The sequence below is a fragment of the Piliocolobus tephrosceles genome, chromosome 7 (genome assembly GCF_002776525.5).
Source record: "Piliocolobus tephrosceles isolate RC106 chromosome 7, ASM277652v3, whole genome shotgun sequence".
NCBI classification, from domain to species: Eukaryota; Metazoa; Chordata; class Mammalia; order Primates; family Cercopithecidae; genus Piliocolobus; species Piliocolobus tephrosceles.
Window position 1 is genome coordinate 97,010,920 of NC_045440.1, and position 24,161 is coordinate 97,035,080.

Consider the following 24,161-nt stretch of genomic DNA (forward strand, 5'->3'; position numbering starts at 1 on the left):
ACAATGAACTGAAAGCAAAGTGTGATAGCACTGTATTTGTGAGGATAACAGGGAAGCTGGTACTTCTGTACACTGTTGGGGAGAGTATAAACCGGAAAACAACCCCTTGGAAGGATAATCTGGCGATATCTACTGAAGTTACAGATGAACATACCCTTTGACCTAGCATTTCCACTTTTAGAAATATGTCCTACAGAGAGACACCAATATGTGTGATTTTTCAGAAGTATACAAAGTAAGTCACTGCAGCCTTGTCCTAACAGTGGACTGGAAACATACTCCATGCTTATCAACAGGTTCTAGGGAGAGCCGCAGCATGGACTGTACTAGAGTTAAAAAGAATAGGCAGCACCAAGAAAAAATAATCTCCAAGATATAGTTAAGATAAGATACTGGGATACAGAATAGTATGTATAAATGCTACCAATTGTTATGTATTTGTATTCATGTGTGTATACATAGATATATGCTTCATAGAACATTCCTAGAAGGTTGAACAAAAAATCCTGATAAGAGTAGCTGTATCCATAGGTGGGTCCTGGAAGGCCAAGGGACAAAGTAGGAGAAAAGGAGGCATTACTTGTTGTTTTTTTGGCAGCAAGGTTTGGCATTTGATTAAAAAATTATCAAAACTACTGTCTACATTGTAATGATTTTTCCAATAAAAAATTAAAATATAAGGTCCACCCAACCAAAAAAAAAAGAGTATTTAAATAATTAAAATGCCAATTATTCATTTGAAAATTCTATAAGGATTTTTTAAATATAATTTTTTATTGAAAAAATAAGTACATGAAATCAGCTGTTATAGAAATAAGACTGCTGCATATATCAGAACTAGTAACAAAGTTCATTTAAATAAAGGTTCTCACACCCGTGCCTATTCAGTATTTTTTTTACTGTATACTCTTTTGAAGATATGTGGTTGCATGACCTATTACAAAATTCTAAGCAATTTTTATAAACGTTCTATAGCTTAATTTGATAGCCAGCCAGGTTTAGGAATCAATGGACTATGCTACCTATATGAGAATATTCCTCAATTGTTAGGAGCATGTATGGCTTGAGCAAGTAACTTAAGCTATTAAGCTTAAGTTTCCTTCAAAGAATTAAATGCAGAGACAGTATGTAGCAGTCAGAACCCTGGAGTTTGATTAACTGGAGTTGAAACCACTTATACTAATGGTGTGTAATCTTGGGCAAATTATTTAACCTCTCTGTGACTCCCATGTACAAAGGGGCTATTAACAATAACAGTGCAGCCTGGGAAATGATCCCTACCCTCCTGGTATTCATGCTTTCTTGGAATAAATCTTGAGCAAAAAGGCTGGTTTTTGACTGCAGAGGGAATTAGTGTTTCTGACAGCCAGGAAGACTAGAGCTGGATATGTCAGATGAGTTTTTTAGAATCATTCTCTCTCCCCTCTGTATTGTGATAGCCTATCTTTATTATATCAGAATATCACTCTCATGAAGGAAAAGACTGTCTCTGATGTCTAAAGTTTAGGCCAGTGTCTCGCATATAGAAGGGCTCAAATGTTCAATTTAATAAATGCGGTTTTTGTTTTGTGTTTTTTTTTCCTAATTCCGTGTAAAGACATTAGACTATGATGGTTTAAGGAACCGCAAAGCTCTCTGAAATGTAGTGAGAATCAACATCAGTGTGGAGAACAGTCTGGAGGGTCAAGACTAGAGGCAGCCCAATTAGGAGACTGTTGCAGTAATCTTGGTGTGATATGATGGGGAACTGAGGCAAAATAGTCAAAGCAAAGATTCAGAGAAATGTCATGACTGATTTGGGCTATGAGAAAGGAAGAACTGATGGACTTTCATGATTTATTAGATGTAGATGATAAAAGAAGAGAAGGCAAGTTAATACCAATATTTCTGAGTTGAGCAAAACGGTGTGAATCTGGGAATACAGACTGGCTTGGGTGACAGGTAGGGGTGATGATGAATTCAAAATGTTAACTTAGGGACAGGGGTTTTGTTCTCTGTGGTATTCCCAATGCCTAGCAGGATTCTTACCTTACGGATCAATATCTCACTGTATTTATTTTCACAAATTCAGTAATTCTTTGAATGTTGAATGAAGTACAGAGATGTTTATAACAGTGCTCTTTAAAGAAGAAAACAAGGAACAACCAAAATAGCCAACTTATGGAAATGATTAAGCAAATTACACAGTAATTTGCCACGACAATGTCAAACATCTAACAACAAAAATTGGCCAGACAAAAACTACAAAAGATCTTATCTTTAAGCATACTCTCAGATAAGTTAGCTATTCGTTGATTATTTTATTTTATTTTATTTTATTTTTTTTGAGACGGCGTCTTGCTCTGTCGCCCAGGCTGGAGTGCAGTGGCCGGATCTCAGCTCACTGCAAGCTCCACCTCCTGGGTTCACGCCATTCTCCTGCCTCAGCCTCCCGAGTAGCTGGGACTATAGGCGCCTGCCACCTCGCCCGGCTCGATTTTTTTGTATTTTTTTAGTAGAGACAGGGTTTCACCATGTTAGCCAGGATGGTCTCGATCTCCTGACCTCGTGATCTGCCCATCTCGGCCTCCCAAAGTGCTGGGATTACAGGCTTGAGCCACCGCGCCTGGCCGATTTTATTTTTTTAAGAAAAAAATTTATTACAGTTTCTAAGGAGAAAGAGTTAATTACTGACTCAGTAATAAGTTGAAAACATAAAAATAATAATGGGGCTGGGCAGGGTAGCTCATGCCTGTAAACTCCCAGCACTTTGGAGGCCAAGATGGGCAGATCCCTTGAGGTCAGGAGTTCGAGACCAGCCTGGCCACATGGTGAAACCCCATCTCTACTAAAAATACAAAAATTAGCCAGGCATGGTGGCTACCCATAATCACCCAGCTACTTGGGAGGCTGAGGCAGGAGAATCACTTGAACCCGGGAGGCAGAGGTTACAGTGAGCCAAAATTTTGCCCCTGAACTCCAGCCTGGGCAACAGGGCGAGACTCCATCTCAAATAATAATAATAATAATAGGTAGTTGAATAAAAGAACATTGTAAATAATTTATATCAAAAAAGGTCTATAACAAAAACTTTCATGTTCATTATCTCAGTAGACTCTTGTGCAGCAGAGACTTAAAAGAATAACTTCCACATATATCATATATTTCCTTCGTAACCACTTCTTGGGTTATATGATAATTTTTTTTTTTTTTTTTTTTTTTTTGAGACGGAGTCTCACTTTGTCGCCCAGACTGGAGTGCAGTGGCCAGATCTCGGCTCACTGCAAGCTCTGCCTCCCAGGTTTACGCCATTCTCCTGCCTCAGCCTCCCGAGTAGCTGGGACTATAGGCGCCCGCCACCTAACCCAGCTACTTTTTTATATGTTTTAGTAGAGACGGGGTTTCACCGTGTTAGCCAGGATGGTCTCGATCTCCTGACCTCGTGATCTGCCCGTCTCGGCCTCCCAAGGTGCTGAGATTACAGGCTTGAGCCACCGCACCCGGCTGATAATCCTTTTAAAAGTCCTACCTGATCTTCAGATTTTCAAGGTCTTCAGAGAAAATTGCATGATTTTTTGTCAGGAATGCTCCCAGTTGGTTATCCTCTATACCCACATCTTTAAGAAACAGGAGCATCTGCTTAATGTCTTTTTCAAAATCCAGTCTCAGAAGGAGGTTTGCTGCTTCTGTATGTTTTTCTATCTTGGACAAATCCACTCCTATAATAAATTATAAATACTGTTTGAAGATTACTTCTTAGTTCACCTGTTAAACTCATATACATAAGCACAAGAAATTACTGATGGAGATCAATACCTATCCAAAGGAGCACTGAGATAGATCAATAGAAACTTCTATATATTTTTAAACTAAGTTGGTTGCAGAAACAACATAGTATTTATTTTAAAAATCAAGAACAGAGGAAAATAGAGCATTTAGTGCTACATTTCCCCCCAAAACAAATTCGCTAAGTCATATTGGAGTAGGGTCATCATCTTTGTCTAAGGTGTCTTGAATATTGTTTCAGAATGTTTGTCAGTCCCTAATGAACCCCGTAGTAACTGGTAATTCTGCAGGGTAACAAACAATATGAATAAAATGTTACTGTCTCTGAAGATTTTATTATTTCCTTAGTTATAAGGATTATTTTAAAAATATATTTATGATTCCCATCATAGGGGGAATAAAAATGACCTTGTGCCTTACTCATCATCGTAATCTCTAGGTCTTTAGCACAGAGACAAGTGCCTTGAAGAAACTCAAGAAATGTTTGAGTGAGAACAAGTGAACACATAGCCCTTCAAGTATACAACAAAGCAGAAAATATACAACCTTAAACCTCCACATTTAAAACTTCTTAATGGCATCCACAATAAAAATAAATAAATCATCATATTCATTATAACTTCAAATATTAGAACCAAATGTGATTATAAATCCAAATTTCTTGATATTAAACAGGTATTGATGATAAGATGCCCATGAATAGCGAAGTAGATTAAATACACATAGACACAATGATATGGTTAGGCTGTGTCCCCACCCAAATCTCATCTTGAATTCCCATGTGGCATGGGAGGGACCTGGTGGAAGGTAACTGAATCATGGGGAGAGGTCTTTGCTGTGCTGCTGTGTGATACTGAGTAAGTCTCACAAGACCTGATGGTTTTAAACAGGGGGGTTTCCCAGCACAAGCTCCCTTCTCTTGGCTGCGGCCACATGAGACATGCCTTTCACTGTCCGGAGCCATGAGGCCCGGAGTTAGCCGACCTCTGTTGCTTGATCTCCGCAAAGCGGAGACAAAATGGCACATTTCCGGGTTCTTTATTATAAACTGCTCCCGCGCGCGCCCAGGCTTTTCCTGCGCGCGCTTAAAGCTTTTCCCACGCGCGCGCAAACATTTTCCTGCCCAGGAAGATATGCAGCCTACGGCGCAGATGCGATCCCGCGCCCGGGAAAATTACAAACCCACGGTGCATGCGCAATTGTAATTTGAGAAGACCCGGCCCCCCGTCACCGCCCTGGCCCAACCTCTTCCTCTGCCAGCCTATATAAGACATGACCCTGCATTCAATAAACGAGACTTGATCAGGCTATTTGTCTTGTCTCCATTTCTTGTGTTTTCTTGTCTCCTCCATTCCCACTCCCCCTTCCAGGGCCCGTTCGACTGTCCCGCGGGTTGGGAGACCTGGTGCCCGAACAGGGACCTGGACACGGGGGAAGAAGTGAGGAAGAAGGCACTAAAGTTGGCCGAAAGTAAAAGTGGAAGAAACTCCTCCGGACATCCGGGAACCTGCCGCGTTGGAACCGGAGGTAAGTAATAGTGTCTGATTATGGGACAAGAATTAAGCCAGCATCAGATTTATGTAGGGCAATTAAAAGAGGCTTTAAAAGCATGAGGAGTAAAGATTAAAAGTAATGATTTATTTAAATGTTTTGATTTTGTAAAGGATACCTGCCCTTGGCTTCCGCAAGAGGGAACCATTGACATAAAGAGGTGGTGTAGAGTGGGAGATTGTTTTCAAGATTACTATAGTACTTTTGGACCAGAAAAGGTTCCGATAACAGCCTTTTCTTATTGGAATCTGATCAAAGACATAATAGATAAAAAGGAAAAAGAAAAAGATCCTGAGGTAATGGCGGTGGTTACTCAGACTGAGGAAATATTAAGAGGCAGCTCCCAAACCAACCTCGAAAAATCCGTACCTAATAAAGATATAGACCTTATATCGCTACAAAGCGACGAGGAAGAGGCTGGGGTCCCCTCAATAACAAATATAGAAACATCAAATAAGGAAAAGGCAAAAAAATACCCAGTTTTACCTACAACTAATGAAAACAAAAGTAAAAATACCTTAACCCTTCAGAAGTAGACTGGGATAATTTGGAGGAAGGGGCAGCAAAATATCATAATTCTTACTGGCCACAAACTTTTACTTATCCTCCTCCCTATATTAAGGCTTCTGCCCCCGCAGTTATGGCAGTAGTAGACCCAAAAGAGGAGCTTAGAGAAAAGATTGCACAACTTGAAGAGCAAATAAAGCTCAAAGAACTACATCAGTCTTTAATCACTAGATTGCAGAAATTAAGGACAGGAAGTGAGAGCGTTCTATACCCTAAAGGAATAGAGAAACACTCACCCTCAGAGACCCGGACAGCATGTCCCAAAAGGAAGGTCGCTTGGTAGTAGGGATAGGGAGGATTCCTCTCCTCGAGACGTTTTTCCAGTAACTGAAACTACAGATGCGCAGGGCCGAGCCTGGAGACACCACAATGGGTTTGAATTTACTGTAATAAAAGAACTAAAAACCACTGTCTCGCAATACGGAGCTACTGCCCCATACACCCTGGCCATAGTCAAATCTGTGGCCGAAAATTGGCTCACTCCCATAGATTGGAATACCTTAGAGCAGTTCTTTCCGGAGGCGACCATCTGATTTGGAAGTCAGAATTTTATGAAAATTGTAGAGATACGGCCAAGAGAAACCAACAAGCCGGAAATGGTTGGGATTTTGATATGCTAACTGGCTCGGGTAACTACACAGAAACCAATGCTCAGATGCAGTACGATCCCGGACTGTTTTCTCAAATCCAAACAGCGGCTACCAAAGCCTGGAGAAAACTCCCTGTTAAAGGGGATCCAGGAGCCTCGCTCACGGGGGTCAAACAGGGGCCTGATGAGCCCTTTGCAGACTTTGTACATAGACTTTTAACCACGGCCAGCAGAATATTTGGAAATGCTGAGGCAGGGGTGGATTATGTAAAACAGCTAGCTTACGAAAACGCTAACCCGGCTTGTCAGGCAGCAATCAGACCTTATAGAAAGAAAACAGACTTAACAGGCTACATCCGCCTCTGTTCAGACATAGGGCCCTCATATCAACAGGGCTTGGCTATGGCTGCTGCCGTTAGTGGACAAACCGTAAAAGACTTCCTCGCTAGTAAAAATAAGAATAGCAAGGGGTACTTCAAGTGCGGAAAAATGGGACACTTCACTAGGGATTGTAAGGGAGAGCTAGCTAAGACCTTAGAGGCAAAAGCTCCAGGCCTCTGCCCTAGGTGTAAAAGAGGAAAACATTGGGCCAACGAATGTAAATCTAAAACTGACAATCAAGGAAATCCCCTAACACCTCAACAGGGAAACGGATTGAGGGGCCGGCCCCAGGCCCCGAAACAAGCTTATGGGGCTGTCAGTTTTATACCAACCAACAACAATCCGTTTCACAACTTAGTAGAGCAACCCAGGAAGCGCAGGATTGGACCTCTGTTCCGCCTCCCACACAGTATTAACCCCTGAAATGGGACCACAAGCCTTAGGTCCTGGGGTATATGGGCCCCTACCCTCAAACATGTTTGGATTAATCCTAGGAAGAGGCAGTGCCACTATAAAAGGCCTACAGGTCTTTCCGGGAATAGTTGATAATGATTATATAGGAGAAATCAAAATCATGGCCAAGGCTGTTGACAACATCATTGTCATTCCTCAAGGGGATAGAATAGCGCAGTTACTCCTGTTACCATCGCTAAAAACAGCTAATAAAGTCCAATCACCCCCTAAGGGGAAAGGGAGGATTCGGATCCTCAGACATCTACTGGGTACAGCCCATTACTAATCAAAAACCCTCTCTCACCTTATGGCTAGATGGAAAATTATTTACAGGACTAATAGACACAGGGGCCGATGTAACAATTATTAAACAGCAAGATTGGCCCGCCAGTTGGCCCACTTCAGAGACCTTAACAAATTTACGAGGAATCGGGCAAAGTAATAACCCTAGACAAAGTTCCAAATATCTCACCTGGAGAGATCAAGAAAGTAATTCCGGTCTCATTAAGCCATTTGTTATCCCTGATTTACCTGTTAACCTTTGGGGTAGAGATCTTCTCTCCCAAATGAGGGTCATGATGTGTAGTCCAAATGATATAGTTACTGCACAAATGTTGGCTCAGGGCTACCACCCTGGGAAAGGGTTAGGACAAAGAGAAGATGGCATTTTACAGCCAATCCCAGCCGTAGGAAAATTAGATAAAAGGGGGCTTGGAAATTTTTAACCGTGGCCATTGACATGCCTGCACCCCAAAAAAGTGCTGACCCAATCACTTGGAAGTCAGATGAACCCGTTTGGGTTGATCAATGGCCACTAACCAATGAGAAGCTTGCCGCTGCCCAACAGTTAGTGCAGGAACAATTAGAGGCAGGACACATTTCAGAAAGCAACTCTCCTTGGAACACCCCCATGTTCGTCATAAAAAAGAAATCTGGAAAGTGGAGACTCTTACAAGATTTGAGAGCAGTAAATGCTACTATGGTTCTTATGGGCGCCTTACAGCCAGGGCTACCTTCTCCAGTTGCAATCCCTCAAAGATATTTTAAAATTATCATAGACCTTAAAGATTGCTTTTTTACAATTCCCCTTCATCCCACTGACCAAAAACGATTCGCCTTTAGCTTACCATCTATAAATTTTAAAGAACCAATGAAGCGATACCCATGGAAAGTATTACCTCAAGGGATGGCCAACAGTCCCACCTTATGTCAGAAATATGTGGCTACAGCCATACACTCAGTTAGAGAGACATGGAAACAAATATACATTATACATTACATGGATGATATCCTAATAGCAGGAAAAATGGGAGAACAAGTTTTACAATGTTTTGCTCAACTCAAACAAGAACTAACCACAGCAGGATTACAAATAGCTCCAGAAAAAAATACAACTACAAGACCCTTACACATATTTAGGTTTTCAAATAAATGGACCTAAAATTACTAATCAAAAGGCAGTTATCCGTAAAGATAAGTTACAAACCCTCAATGATTTCCAAAAGCTTCTTGGAGACATAAATTGGCTTCGACCCTACTTAAAACTCACCACGGGAGACTTAAAACCTTTATTCGACACCCTGAGAGGTGACCCCAACCCTAAGTCCCTTAGGTCGTTATGAAAAGAAGCTCTTTTATCACTTAATAGGGTAGAGACGGCCATTGCTGAGCAATTTGTTACTAACATAAACTATTCACAGCCATTAACCTTTTTAATCTTTAACACAATTCTAACACCTACTGGTTTATTCTGGCAAAATAACCCTATTATGTGGGTCCATTTGCCTTCATCTCCCAAAAAGGTATTACTCCCCTATTATGATGCCATAGCAGATTTAATTATTCTAGGGAGAGACAATAGCAAAAAATATTTTGGAATTGAACCCTCTACGATCATACAACCTTATTCTAAGCCACAAATCCATTGGCTAATGCAAAACACTGAAACGTGGCCAATTGCTTGCGCCTCTTATGCTGGTAACTTAGATAACCATTACCCGCCAAATAAGCTTATCCAATTTTGTAAACTACATGCTTTTGTTTTCCCTCATGTCATCAGTAAAACGCCTTTAGACAATGCCTTATTAGTTTTCACTGATGGGTCATCCACAGGAACTGCTGCATATACCTTTGCTGACACCACTGTTAAATTCAAAACTAGTCATACCTCGGCTCAGTTAGTAGAATTGCAGGCCCTAATCGCGGTGCTGTCAGCCTTCCCTGATCAGGCTCTTAATATTTATACCGATAGTGCATACTTGGCTCATTCAATACCTTTACTTGAGACTGTAGCACAAATCAAACATGTGTCAGACACAGCCAAGTTATTTTTACGATGCCAACAATTAATACATAATAGATCAACTCCCTTCTTTCTTGGACACATTAGAGCTCATTCAGGATTACCAGGACCTCTATCTCAGGGCAACCAACTGGCTGATATGGCAACCAAGACGGTAGCCATAGCTACAAATACAAACCTAGCCCAAGCACAGGCTACTCATGCCTTACACCACCTTAATGCTCAAACTTTGAGACTGATGTTTAAAATAACTAGAGAACAAGCAAGACAAATAGTTAAACAATGTCAGACCTGTATAACATACCTGCCAGTCCCTCACTTAGGAATTAACCCAAGAGGACTAGTTCCCAACATGATCTGGCAAATGGATGTCACCCATTATTCAGAATTCGGTAACTTAAAATACATCCATGTATGTATAGATACATTTAGTGGATTTATACTAGCCACCTTACAAACAGGAGAAGCTACCAAACATGTCATAGCTCATTTACTACACTGTTTTTCCATAGTTGGAAAGCCTAAACAACTAAAAACAGACAATGGTCCTGGCTATACATCCAAAGCCTTTCAAGACTTCTGTCTTAAATTACAAATAAAACACATTACTGGAATTCCATATAACCCTCAAGGATAAGGAATAGTTGAAAGCGCACACCTATCCTTAAAAACCACCATTGACAAAATAAAAAAGGGAGAATGGTACCCTACTAAGGGCACCCCTAGAAATATCCTTAATCACACACTTTTTATTTTAAATTTTTTAAATTTGGATAACCTGAACAGATCAGCAGCCGATCGATTTTGGCATTCCGAGTCCAAAAAACAATTTGCCATGGTTAAATGGAAAGACCCCTTAGACAACACATGGCATGGTCCAGACCCAGTGTTAATCTGGGGAAGAGGCTCAGTTTGTGTTTTTTCTCAAACTCATGATGCAGCCAGATGACTACCAGAGCGACTGGTAAGACAGGTACCTAACAATAGCCAATCCAGGGAGTAATTTTCTCCCTGAGAGTACTCTTTTCCTCTATTGCAGAGATGAACTCCAACTACAAGCTCCTCTGAACCATGGTGCTGATTTGCCAAGCACTCCAGGTATATGCCGGTTTTGATAATCCCCATGAGGCCCGTAAATATATACGACAACGATACGGTAAGCCCTGTGATTGTTTGGGGGGATATGTGGCCTCCCTTCCAAATACATACATCTCAGCTGTGTCCTGCTCCGCTTACACAGCATACCTGTCTAGTGACTCTCTAAAGTGGAGGTGTGTGTCAACCCCAAGATTATTTAGTGGAGGGGATACCACAACCTGCCCTTGTGACACATTTGAGACTGCTATGCATAGTTCCTGCTACACTGCTTATCTAGAATGTACCTCTGGTGGTAAAACATACTATACTGCTATCTTAACAAGATTTAGAACCCCCACTATAGGGGCCAGTAGTGTCCCTACAGTTGTAGGAAATACCAATAACCTTATATCAGCTGGCTGTACTGGAATTGTAGGACAGCCTGTCTGCTGGAATATTCACCCCCCTCTTCATATCTCTGACGGAGGAGGACCACAAGACAAGGTCTGAGAAATTAGGGTAAACAAAAAACTTGAAGAGTTGCAAAGGTCCCTGTACCCGGAAATTCACTACCACCCCTTGGCCTTGCCCAAAGCCCGAGGGAAAGAGAAAATTGATGCCCAGACCTTTGACCTCCTCACTGCTACTCATAACCTGCTTAACAATTCCAACTCTAGCCTGGCTAATGATTACTGGGGGTGTCTGCAATCAGGAGATCCCGTTCCTCTTGCCATACCCAGCAATGACTTAACTTATACATCCAATACCCTTTGCACCATAATTCCTCCCCTTAAAGTACAACCTTTAGAATTTCCTAGTTCCTCTTGCATCTACTCCCCTCCCCTTAATAACACTTACGACCTTGATGTAGGATTCAATGAGTTTAATAATTGTTCCACCATAGCAAATATTTCCCAATCATTGTGTGCCCCAAACAGCTCAGTTTTTATATGTGGCAATAATAGGGCTTATACCTATTTACCTACTAACTGGACAGGACGCTGTGTCTTAGCCACACTTTTGCCAGACATAGACATTATCCCTGGAGATGAACCTGTACCTATCCCAGCTATAGATCACTTTTTAAGAAGAAACAAAAGGGCAATACAATTTATCCCCTTACTTGTAGGATTAGGCATAACTACTGCCGTAATAACTGGGACTACCAGTCTAGGGGTTTCTGTTACTTAATACACCAAATTGTCTCGCCAACTGATCTCAGATATGCAGGCCATCTCAAGTACTATACAAGATTTGCAAGATCAGGTAGATTCTCTGGCAGAAGTAGTGCTCCAAAATAGAAGAGGCCTGGATTTACTAACTGCAGAGCAGGGAGGCATCTGCTTGGCTTTACAGGAGAAGTGCTGTTTCTATGCCAACAAATCCGGGATCGTCAGAGATAAGATCAGGCGTCTACAAGAAGACCTAGAGAAACGACGAAAAGAAATAACTGATAACCCATTTTGGACTGGGTTCTATGGACTGCTTCCCTATCTTATGCCATTCCTGGGCCCCCTGCTTTGCCTATTGCTCCTACTCTCTGTAGGACCTTTGGTCTTCAATAAGCTCCTGACATTCCTTAAGCAACAAGTCGAGGCTATCCAAGCGAAGCCTATACAGGTCCATTATCATCGCCTAGAACAAGAAGATCACGGTGGTTCATATTCACACCCATTATGACCACCTTCCCTATGCGCTGAACTGGACAGCCAATGACGGGTAAGAGAGCATCATCTCTCACTAACCTAAGACAGGAGGGCCGTCATAAGCTACTGCCTAATCCCATGACGGGTACCAGTGATGAGATGTATTACTCCAACCTAAGATAGGCGCAGTTCCCGAGGGACAATCTTCTAGCCACAATTATATATAAAAAAAGGGGGACCTGTCCGGAGCTATGAGGCCCGGAGTTAGCCGACCTCTATTGCTTGATCTCCACAAAGTGGAGACAAAATGGCACATTTCCGGGTTCTTTATTATAAACTGCTCCTGCGCGCGCCTAGGCTTCTCCCGCGCGCGCCTAAAGCTTTTCCCGCGCGCGCAAACATTTTCCCGCCCAGGAAGATATGCAGCCTACGGGGCAGGTGCGATCCCGCGCCCGGGAAAAATTACAAACCCACGGCGCATGCGCAATTGTAATTTGAGAAGCCCCGGCCCCCCATCACCGCCCTGGCCCAACCTCTTCCTCTGCCAGCCTATATAAGGCATGACCCTGCATTCAATAAACGAGACTTGATCAGGCTATTTGTCTTGTCTCCATTTCTCGCGTTTGCTTGTCTCCTCCATTCCCACTCCCCCTTCCAGGGCCCGTTCGACTGTCCCGTGGATGGGGACATTTCACCTTCCGCCATAATTGTGAGGCCTCCCCAGCCACGTGGAACTGTAAGTCCATTAAACCTCTTCCTTTTGTAAATTGCCCAGTCTCAGGTATGTCTTTATCAGCAGTGTGAAAACAGACTAATACACACACTCACAGAATGAAGATCCAGAATAAACTAAAAAATGTTATTATACAATAATAATGCATTTCAGATCAAACAGATAGACTATTTGTTAAAATATATGGGACCACTAGCTATATTTTTTGAAAAAAAAAATTCTCTTTATATCTTATATGAAATTAATTCTAGATAAAGAATCTAAATATATATTAACTCTACTAGAAAAACACAGAATTTAAAAAAATTAAGTTTACAGAAAAGTATAAAACCTATGTGTAGAAAAAGGTCTGGAAAGCTATTCCACAAATTGGTAATAGTGGTTACTTTTAAGAAGTGGAACTGGGGATGAAGAGAGGGTAAAAGGTCCTTCTCTTATAATATCTGCACTTTTGACAACCAGATGTAATTCTTTTGTAATTTAAAAATAATATTAGTAGAAAAATAAATCCAATTATTAGATGGACAAATAAATAAGATGAAAACCAGTTCCAAAAATCTGTGATAAATGGGAGAACAGATGTTTTAAAAATAACATAAAGGGTTCAGACTTCACATTTAACTCAATATTACAGCTGACATGAACTGAAGTGCCTTGCTCAGCATGAGCTGTCACACCCTGACTGTGCTCAAACAGAAATCCTGAAAAGCTGCTTTTTTAGCAGCAGTAGGAGAGCAGAATCTCATCGGGAATGCACACTGCTCTCAATGCAAATAATTTGGGCTCACTTCATTTCATTAACTCGAAAAAACAGTCCCTGAATGCCCACTATGGACCAGGCACTTCTGTTAGGCACTGGGGTTATAAAAAAAGAATAGTAAACGATTCTAACCTCTAGGTGACCAGTCTAGTTGGGCTTTACCTCATCAGTTCAGTAATTACGAATATTACCATTGCATTCAGTTATGGTTACACATATTTAGTACATCAGTCAGGGTCTAGCAGGCTATACAACATGCCCTAGAAAGTACAAATGACGAGGACTTTAATGAAGGGACTCTATACAGCAGTGCGAGCAGCCTTAAGAGAACAAACAAGAGCCCTCCCAACATTAAAGAGACAAGGAGGCAAAATGTTACCAGGGCACAGAGGGACTACAGGCTATTAAGGAAGGGCTGCTCAAGAGAGCTGTTGTCATGGAGCGAGGCAAGTACAGGACCCAAAGAAGGGAAGGAACATGGGAAAAATATCCCCACCTGGCTCTTCCACCTTCTGTCCTATAGGTGCCTCCCGCTGGCTGAAGCTGCCAAGAAGCCAGCTGGCATAGGAACCCTGGTGCATAGGGGTTTGGCCTCCTGGGACACAGATCAGGCAGAAAATGGGTCTCAGAAGCAAACAGAGAAGCAACTAGGACTTGAGTACTCAAAAATACTGTCTGACCAAGCAAATAAGTCTCCCTTAAGTTACTATTATTTAAGTTACTTCTAACACATGCTGTTGAAGTATCAGCATACAGGTAAAGGAATGGCTGAAACATATTCCAAACCTGTAAGTATAATGTAAATTATTTAAAGGTAAGGACTGGGCCAGGCACGGTGGCTCATGCCTGTTATCCCAGCACTTTGGAAAGCCGAGGTGGGAGGAGAGCTTGAGCCCAAGAGTTTGAGACCAGCCTGGGCAACACAGTGACACTCCCCTCTACAAAAGAAAAAAAAATTAGCCGGGATGGCATGTGCCTAAAGTCCCAGCTACTTGGGGGGCTGAGTGGGAGGATCACTTGAGCCCAGGAGGTCAAGGCTGCAATGAGCCAAGACCATGTCACTGCACTCCAGCCTGGGAGACAGAGCAAGACCCTGTGTCAAAAAAAAAGATAAGACAGGGTCATCCTTTTCCTACCTCTGAATGTACATTTTTAAAATTATATTTATGGAGTACAACATGTTTTGACATCTGAATACATAGTGGAATGATTAAATCAAACTAATTAACATATTCATTACCTCACATACTCATCATTTTTTTTTGTGGTGAGAACACTTAAAATCTACTCTCTTAACAATTTTCAAGTATACATTATTATTAACTACCATCATCATGCTGGACAATAGATCTCCAGAACTTATGCCACCTGTCTAATTGACACTTTGTACCCTTTGCCCAACAACTCCCCATTCCTCTCCACCCCCGCTCCCCAGCTCCCTCTGCTCCTAAGAGTTCAACTTTTTTAGGTTTCATATATAAGTGAGATCATGTAGCATTAGTCATTCTGTGCTTATTTCACTTAGCATAGCATCCTCCAGGTTCATCCATGTTGTTGCAAATAACAGGATCTCCTTTTTCAAAGCTGACTAGTACTCCAATGTATAAATATACAACATTTTCTTTAACTATTCATCCACTGATGGACACTTAGGTTGATTCACAGAACACTTTATTTGCATCTCTCATGTAGGACTTATCACTTTGCCCTTCATCCTTGCATTAATATTTAGATGTTTCTGAGGACTTGAAGCTTCTTGAGAACAAAGGCCATTCTAAACATACAGGTAACATTTGGGTAACTGGGCACAGAGAGATGAGTATACAATTATAATGGAGTGTCATTAGTGCTAGGATCAAAGTAAGCAGGAAGTGAAATGAGAGCCTGAAGAGGGTCACTCTGTCTGCAGGGTCAAGAAGACACTTTAGAAGTTACTTGGACTTCAGTGATGTTCTCCAGTTGTTGGAGTTGGCTAAACAAAGGAGGGAAGTGGCAAGCCATGAGCTGAACAGGTAAGCAGAAGCCAAATCAGGACAAGCTTTGATGCCATAGGAAGGTTTTGAAGGATTTTAAGTAGGTCACTGACTTAGATATGCATTTCAGAAAGAACACTAACACTGTAAAGATATCAGAGCCAATACTGCTGAGGAGAAGACTATCAAGATAGGAGGCTCCTGCAGCCACTCAGTGACAAATGAGGACCTAAACAAGGTAGTGACTAAGGGATGACAGAAGTGGATGGATTTGAAAGAAATAGAGAGGGTAGCATAAATAGGATAAGGTGTTAAATTAAATGTAAAGAGGGAGGGGACAAAAGCAGTAAGAATCAAGGATAGGCTGAGTGCAGTGGCTCATGCCTATAATCTCAGCACTTTGGGAGGCCCAGGCAGGCAGATTGCTTGAGGCCAAGAGTTCAAGATCAGCCTGGCCAATAGGGTGAAACCTCGTCTCTACTAAAAATAAAAAAATAGCCAGGCATGGTGGCACATGCCTGTAATCCCAGCTACTAGGGAGGCTGAGGTAGGAGAATCACTTGAACCTGGGAGGCAGGTTGCAGTAAGCTGAGATGGCGCCACTGCACTCCAGCCTGGGAGACACAGTGAGACTCCATCTGGAAAAAAAAAAAAAAAAAAAAAAAAAATCAAGGATGACTCCCAAAGTTTCTAACAGCAAAGGTTTTTCTTTTTCCTCTCCTGTTAAAAATCAACTCCCAAAAATATGAGGAATGAGAAACAAAAAATAAGATCCTTCTCTGAGGAAATGAGATTATATCCCCACATATCTGAAAACAGATGAAGGCATGGCAACAGCCTTATCAGAGAGGAGAAAGACGACACTGAAATGCTTGCAAATGAGAATCTGGCAAGTGGTAAGTGATCAGTACCACGAAAAACTCCAAAGTCTCCAAAATTGTAGTCCCTAGAAATCTGAGAGATTAGAGGTGAGGTGCAGACTAAAAACTGGGGGATTCGGTGTGGAGAAATCTGACCTCCCCCAAATCCAGTTCCTCTCAATGCACCAGGAGAAAGGAGATTCATTATCTGGGAAAATCAAGTATGAGAAGTACCAAACCCAGAGAAAATGAGGAAAGCAAAAGTTTGTAATAAAATGCCAGACTAAAAATAAGATGACTAAATTAAAGTTTGGAGGGAGATCCCCTGGCTCCCTTCAGCTATCCAGATCCAAGTGCAACCTAATGGTCAACAAGCGAAGACAGCTATAGAGTAGGCCTAGAGAGAAACCATCCAAATCAGGAGGACAGTGGCTTCAGGAAGGAGGTCACAGTAGTGGGACAAGCAGGGAACAATCCACTCTGGAGAAATGGAATACATCATCTGATAGTGTTACCTGGGAAAAACTGTCCTGAGCTGCTATTGGAAGGTATGGAAAAGTTTAACCCCAGAAACAAACAAACAAAACAATTCATCAAATGAAGAACAAGGCAACTATTAATGCCGGAAAAATGAAAAGTTGTACAGGAAGTAAATAATGATAGCATACTTCTTGTTAGGGCAGATAGCAATATTTATAGTCATAATTTAACTACTAATGATTGATCTAAAACTGTAATTTATATTAGGAGAATTGAAAAGAAGACAGGAAAAGTACATGTGTACATACAAGAGATCAAATGATGTCTAAAGCTGATGAATCAAATAACAGCACTATAAACAATTATTTTAAAATGAGGAGGTTGAACACAAACAGAAACCGTGATACAAGTTAAGTAGATACATCTGGGGAATAGGATGCAAGATCAGCAAGGATGAGGCAGGGAATACAGTTTCTCACTAGAAGCCTTTTTATACTATTTGACTTTTGCTTATGTTTGTATACTACTTAGTATAGATTAAATTGTTAATTTAAAAAAGTAAAAAAAGTAATGAAGAGTACATACAAAAAGTACTTGTAGTTTAGTCAAACTTACCTAGAAGAACTAACTTCTGCAGAGTCTCAGAATGATCCACATAGTCTCGAAGTGTGAATGAAGCTGGTGGCAATGGAGGGTCTGCAATAATCTGAATAGCCTCCTCCTCTGAAATTGGCTGCATTGGAGACAATGGAGGCAATTCATCCAGTTCTTTGAAAGAGAGAAACAAATTAGTGCTCTAATATGCACACTTAAAACTATTTCTACAAAGACTGGCTCTTCCCTTGTTTGCTTCTTTCAATGGTTAAATCTCGGGATCATTTTAGAATTAAACAACCAAGAACACCCCAATTTTTCACCTTTTAAGAGGTAAGGTTACAACTATTTAGACAGACTAACTACTGTTCCTCCAAGATTAGAAATTTGTTGGTAAATTTCAAAGCACACAATGCCTTTCCCTCACTTAATTAGTAGGTGAGAATGCTAAAGATTACCTAACTTTCAAGCGCATTTTGAAAGAGATTGAGTTTACCATAGCCTGTTAACTTGGCCTAAAGTACACTTATGCCAACAGTCTGAATTGCATGGATTAAAGTAATCATATCCTAAAGTAATCATTGACCCAATGCCCTCCCCTTCAAATTACCCTCAAATACATCTTTAAGAGGGCTTCCATGACTGTTTCTACAACCTGTAGTCCTCTCTACAGGAGATGTGACTCTCTCTAGTACAGCGCTGATTCTGAAGTTGTTTTTGTTTTTTTAAAATCAAATGCAGTATGGAAGACACTTAGAACTACACAATACCTTAAGCTAAGGAATCAGGTCTGTGATCTCTTGTTCTGTTTTTTGCCTCTAATCATTAACTAGCCTTTCTCATCATTTATAGCCAGCATCTCCTCCCTGCCCTCTCCCCAGCTCTCTTTCCTTCATATTCTACTTAACCTTATATTATTTCATTACCAGTGAAATATTCCTAGAATAGGACCCATAGGAAGGAGAGGACTGACTAAAAAGTGACATGAGGGCACTTTCTGGAGTAATATAACTGTTTTACTTGTTGATTGCAGTAGTTGTTAGACACTAAATGCATGTCAAAATTCATAGAACTATATATCCCACAAGATGAATTTTACTTGATATAAATTATACCCTAATAAAACTAATTACCACTAGAATAATTTTGTTTTAAGAGTCTAAACAACAAAGTATTTAGAAAGCAAATGTTTTATATGTGTAGCTATAAACACAAGTTAGCCCACGAACTTTTTTTCTTAGCCAGTAAAATAAAGGCATGATAGAAGTTCATCAATAGAATCGGTATTATTCCTTTTCTTTCTTGGTACAAAATATTACCTGAAATGGGCTAGCAGAATGTAAACAGGTAGCTTGTTCAAATGGCCAAAGTAGAGAAAGGGAGACTTTTCTGAAAGTTCAGAATTACCTTCTAGAAACAGCTCAGAATCAAAGCTGGGTATCTTTTGTGTCTTCTGTGACTGTTCATCCATGGAAGGAAGCAGACTGCTTTGGGTAGAATTATTCTCTTGGCTACTTGAGCTAGTAGACTGGGAACTATTCCTTAAGGAGGAAGTCTTGTAAGTCTTAAATCCCCACTGGAGAAAGCAATTGTCAGAGGATATCTGAGGCTGAGCAGAAAAGCCATGTAACAATGTTCTTCCTGGTCTAGTAAAACATTTTGTGAGTTGTGCAGCATTAATGAGGCTCCTCAACTTAGCTGAGTTAAACCACCTGGGTATCTGTTGGGCTGACAAAGCCATTTTTCTTAGTCTACAAAGGAAAGATATAACCGTCAAAAGAAGAGAAATTTAATTTACTTAAATGTTTAAAACAGTATTCAAACAACAAAAAGTAAACTGGAAATTATTTTTTTCTAAATGAAAGGTGTTTAAATATAGTTAGTCTAAAATAGTGAGATGTTTCTTATGCACAGGAAAATCCAACAACAAGGCAATCTCAGTTACAACCCAATAGACAGGAACTTCTGAGTGGAAAAATAAAGATATACTTTACAATTTAAAAAAAAAATGCAACATCACTGGTGTAAGAAAAATACTTACACATCTGCAAATGTTCAAATGACAGCAGACCTCACTAATCTGTTAATTTAATAATTTAAAGAGAATAAGCTGATGCAATTAAGTGTTCTTGAAATTTGGTGTGAAGGATGTTTCTGCAGCAGATTGCTGATCAAAGTAATAATGAATTATTCCAATGCATTTTATATTTTATGTATATAAATTTGTCCCAAAATGAAAAAACAGAAATCTACTGTGTCCTAAATGAATCATCAAATTATTATTATTGATATATAGAACAGTGAAAGCAGTTTCTTGCTTCATTCTCAGGGCTGAACACTGTTGATTACTTCACAGATAAAGCTGTTCTTCCAAAGGGAATTGAACAAAACCAGTTTTGTCAAGTTTTGTTTCATTGTAGGAAGAAAAGAGCCTTCAGGAAGAAAAGAGCCTTCAAAAAGAAAAGGTCAAAACTAGCAAACAAAACCAAGTAACAGAAATAAATAAGCAACCTGCAATTAATACCTGTATATTTTGACTGAAAAAGTAGTTTTCAAAAAGATTTTTATCAGGAAAGGCTAGTGCTATGTTAAACTCCAGGAATATGAAGGGATTTATATTTAGCCAGCTAATAAGAAAGGTAAATTTGATGCATATAATCTTACATTAAATAACATTATCCATATAAAACACAGGATAGAGTCAGGATATAAGAAATGCTCAATAAATGGTAGCCATTATTATTGATTACACAACCAAATACAAATGAATTCTGCTGAATTAATTGCAGCCTACAACTTTATACTTTGTTTTTCTACATAGTGGAATTCGGCTTGTTTTATGCTCTAAATTAGACCAAATACTTGAGGGTCTAATCTCCTCTTGGAGATATGTAGTTTTGGGAAGTTTGCTGAAAGAGATTTTACGAAAGTGAAAGTCTCCTTTCATCCTGCAATTATTTATTATTATTATTTATTTATTTATTTCTGAGACGGAGTTTCGCCCTTGTGGCCCAGGCTGGAGTGCAATGGCACCATCTTGGCTTACTGCAACCTCTGCCTCCTGGGTTCAAGCGATTCTCGGCAGCTGCCTCAGCCTCCCGGGTAGCTGGGATTACCCGTGCCCGCCACTACACCTGGCTACTTTTTTGTATGTTTATAGAGATGGGGTTTCACCATGTTGGCCAGGCTGGCCTCGAACTCCTGATCTCACGTGATCCACCGACCTCGGCTTCCCAAAGTGCTGGGATTACAGGCGTGAGCCACTGCGCTCGGCCCATTTTGCAATGTATTTAGAAAAGAAATAAGTATTTTTGCGATGATTTTAGAAAAGAAATAAGTATTCACAATAACTTGCTGGGATAGGTGGTTTCTGTTAGATTTTGGTAGGAAATGGGCTTCCAAATGTGCCAAGTTTTCCCTCAAACCTACAACATTCATTCTCTGCACAGTAATCATAAGGGCACTAAATTGGAAGCCAGAAGACCTCGGTTGTGCTACCTTGACAAGGCTGTTTCTGGCAGCAGTGTAACAAAATGTCTAGCCCATGATGTGGCGTGGGTGTGGGGTCAATAACCAGTCTTCAAATAATGCTTTTTTTAAAAGGCTAAGGGTACAATACGATGATTCTTAAGGCCCCTATCACCTCTAACTTTTTTTGACGTCTAAGCACTTCATCCTACTTCAAACTTCTGAAATCCCAAATTCATCCTGAAGCCTTTCCACACTCAATACCCCTTAAAGATCAGGAAGATTCACTTTCAAATTTCATCCCGTCATTAAAAGATCTTTGTGCATACAACTAATGTTTATCCTTGCATTTTTATTTACAAGTGCACTATCTTCTCCACATTATTTCATTGCTGCCTAAACATCTTAACAATTGATTAACTGTTCATTCACGAGAGCAAGGCTGGGTCTCATCCCTGGATCCACCCTTCCAGGGACTATTCTCCACTCTCCCAGAGCCTTGTACTGCTCTAATGCTTGCGGAATGGAAATAAATCAATGGCAAGTACAGTTAACTCACTGGCTTACACAGTATGCAAAAGCGGGTAGGGGATGTGCAGATGTGTATAAAAGCCCTGTGAGGTGGTAACCGGAAGTCTTCTAACAAGTTCCTTTCATCAGGAAAATTAGAGAAAACCCTTAAAGAAACTCTTAAGTCTATTAACAATTCATATATACGGTTCTCAATGGCTGCCTAGTGCTTCGCTAGAAAAAGGCACTGAAATAGGGTTCAAGATTTCTACCTATGAAAGGCTATAAATGAAATCAGGAAAGAAAGGGAGGTATGGGGGTAGCTTCCTAATAAAGGGCCTCTCAATACTTCCTAGGCCATTTTAGCCCATTTCAGTTCCCCCAAACTTCCGCAGGAAGGCAGAGCCCCCTCCTGAGGCTTCTCACACCGCGCTAATTAGTCAACATGGTTGAGTTTTCACACCAGCCAGGGAAAAACACAAATCAAAACCAATCACCTTCGACTGGGCTGCGAAAACCTAAAGGCCCTTGAGGCCTTGGGGCGCGGTCTGGACGCGGGTGCGCCGGAACCTGAACTCCTGCCAGGACCGCGATCCTCGCGCTGAGACAGCTCCTGCTTTACCTGTGGCGAGGCCTGCGCCCCGTAGCGGGTGACCCCGGGACCGACCGACTCGCTGGGCCGCACGCCCCGTCCGGCAGCGCCGCACGCCGGCTCCTCAGCCTGCCCGGCCCAGCGCAGCCGCGCTCCCCGGCCCACGTGGGCTGCGGCCGGAGTGGGCGAGACCATGTGCCGGGCTGCGTGGGGAGACAGCGGGCTACGTGCGCGGAAAAGAGTCAGCCAGGGGCCGCAGATAGCCTTCTCCGGCTCGCTACTCCCTTGAAGTCCTGTGGACTTGGAGTCTGAAGGCTTCTCAAGTGCGTAGAGATGCCTCAGCCAGGATGACAGCGTGGGGACGGCCGGCGGCGCCCCTTGCCCCAGGCCGCGGTGGCGGCGCCGCGACCCCGCCCTCTCGCTCCTGTCCTTCCCTCCGCTCCCAGCCTTTGCTGGGCGCCAGACCCGGCTTCGCCGTCCGGCTATTAGCCCACTGTGGCTAGTTACCCCCGGGGTCCCGGCCTCCGCGGGCTGGGGCCGCCGCCACCGCGGCAGGACGGGGAGGCGGGCCATGGCGTCCTGCGTGGGGAGCCGGACCCTAAGCAAGGATGATGTGAACTACAAAATGCATTTCCGGATGATCAACGAGCAGCAAGTGGAGGACATCACCATTGACTTCTTCTACCGGCCGCATACCATCACCCTGCTCAGCTTCACCATCGTCAGCCTCATGTACTTCGCCTTTACCAGGTGGGGCGGTCCGGCCGCGCCGGGGGCGCGTCCAAGGGCTAGTCAAGAGGCGGGAGGCAGGGTGGCGGGGAGGGTGGCCCGGCATGGCTTTGAGTGAGGAAGTGGGCTGGCTGCTCCACTCACACGTATTGGCAGCCCGCCGCCCACGCAGCCCCTCCGCCCGCCCGGTGTCTCACAGTAAGCTAGCCTGCTCCCCCACCCCTCAGTGCCCCTTCTCCATACAGCACCTCCGGTTACACGGTGAACGCACGCGAGTCACCTAGCACGATCACCCCCCCACCCACCGCACTCAGCATCGCTCCACACAACATCACGACGCGGGCCCCTCCTCTGCACCGTTCCAGCCCCCGTCCCTACCCAGCACACCGCATGAATCATCTCCTATGCACCACTTTCAGCACACACCGCTACACATATAAAGCACCCCAATCCACAGCGCCTACAGGCACCATACACAGGCCCAGGACACAGCCTAGATCCCTTCCTGAGGAACTCCGGTATTCGGCACTATCCGTAACACATAAAAAATGCACATGTGTGCTACATACACGGTTTTTCCTGTGCAGCACTTCCCGTATGCATTGCACACAAGTCATCCATCCAGCATAACCCTTCCCCCAGCCTCAAACACTACCATCTGTACCATGGCACAAACTGCCACTCTAAACACACACATCACAGCGGACCTTTCCTTTCCAGCACAGCCCAATACCCATCATCTGGGTACATGACTGCACAGACACCAGCCCGCCACACATCACGCAGTGCATACCCTGCTCACTCATTTCCTAACATACGTACTGAAATGTGATCCTGTCCAGCAATTTTAATGGTGCCTGGTGTATACTAACTGCTATGTGTTAAATGAAACACATAAACCTCACACAGCATAACACATCTCTATTCCCCGGAAAACATACACACACATTCTAATATATACCTGTTCAGAGGAGCTGCTCAGCCCGAATCTTGAACACACCTCAGGTAACTCTGTGGCACTGCGCCTGTGGCCCCTTATTCCTAACCTAGGGAACTAATTCATCCTTGGTTCATAAGGGGGTACACACCGTGGTTCCTACTTAGAAGGATTTATACTTTCTGAATGAACCT

General features: G+C 42.2%; 2 protein-coding genes across 4 annotated transcripts in view; one reads left to right on the plus strand and one right to left on the minus strand.

Annotated features, from left to right (window-relative positions):
• Positions 1 to 22,467, minus strand: part of MTERF3 (mitochondrial transcription termination factor 3) — a 31,463-nt gene extending 8,996 nt beyond the window's left edge. The window contains exons 1-4 of one of the 2 annotated variants that reach the window (XM_023183965.2): positions 22,332 to 22,467; positions 19,139 to 19,482; positions 17,753 to 17,905; positions 3,509 to 3,698 (exon numbers count right to left, since the gene is read on the minus strand). In XM_023183965.2, coding sequence (XP_023039733.1) covers positions 3,509 to 3,698; positions 17,753 to 17,905; positions 19,139 to 19,472 — 677 coding nt within the window. In that variant the 5' untranslated portion in view covers positions 19,473 to 19,482; positions 22,332 to 22,467. Of the gene's footprint in view, positions 1 to 3,508; positions 3,699 to 17,752; positions 17,906 to 19,138; positions 19,483 to 22,206 lie in introns of both variants that reach the window. The other variant, XM_023183964.2, reaches the window with a different exon arrangement.
• A 49-nt stretch (positions 22,468 to 22,516) lies between these two features.
• Positions 22,517 to 24,161, plus strand: part of PTDSS1 (phosphatidylserine synthase 1) — a 69,622-nt gene continuing 67,977 nt past the window's right edge. The window contains exon 1 of one of the 2 annotated variants that reach the window (XM_023183966.2): positions 22,517 to 23,051. In XM_023183966.2, the coding sequence (XP_023039734.1) occupies positions 22,873 to 23,051 (179 nt within the window). In that variant the 5' untranslated portion in view covers positions 22,517 to 22,872. The remainder of the gene's footprint in view (positions 23,052 to 24,161) is intronic. The other variant, XM_023183967.3, reaches the window with a different exon arrangement.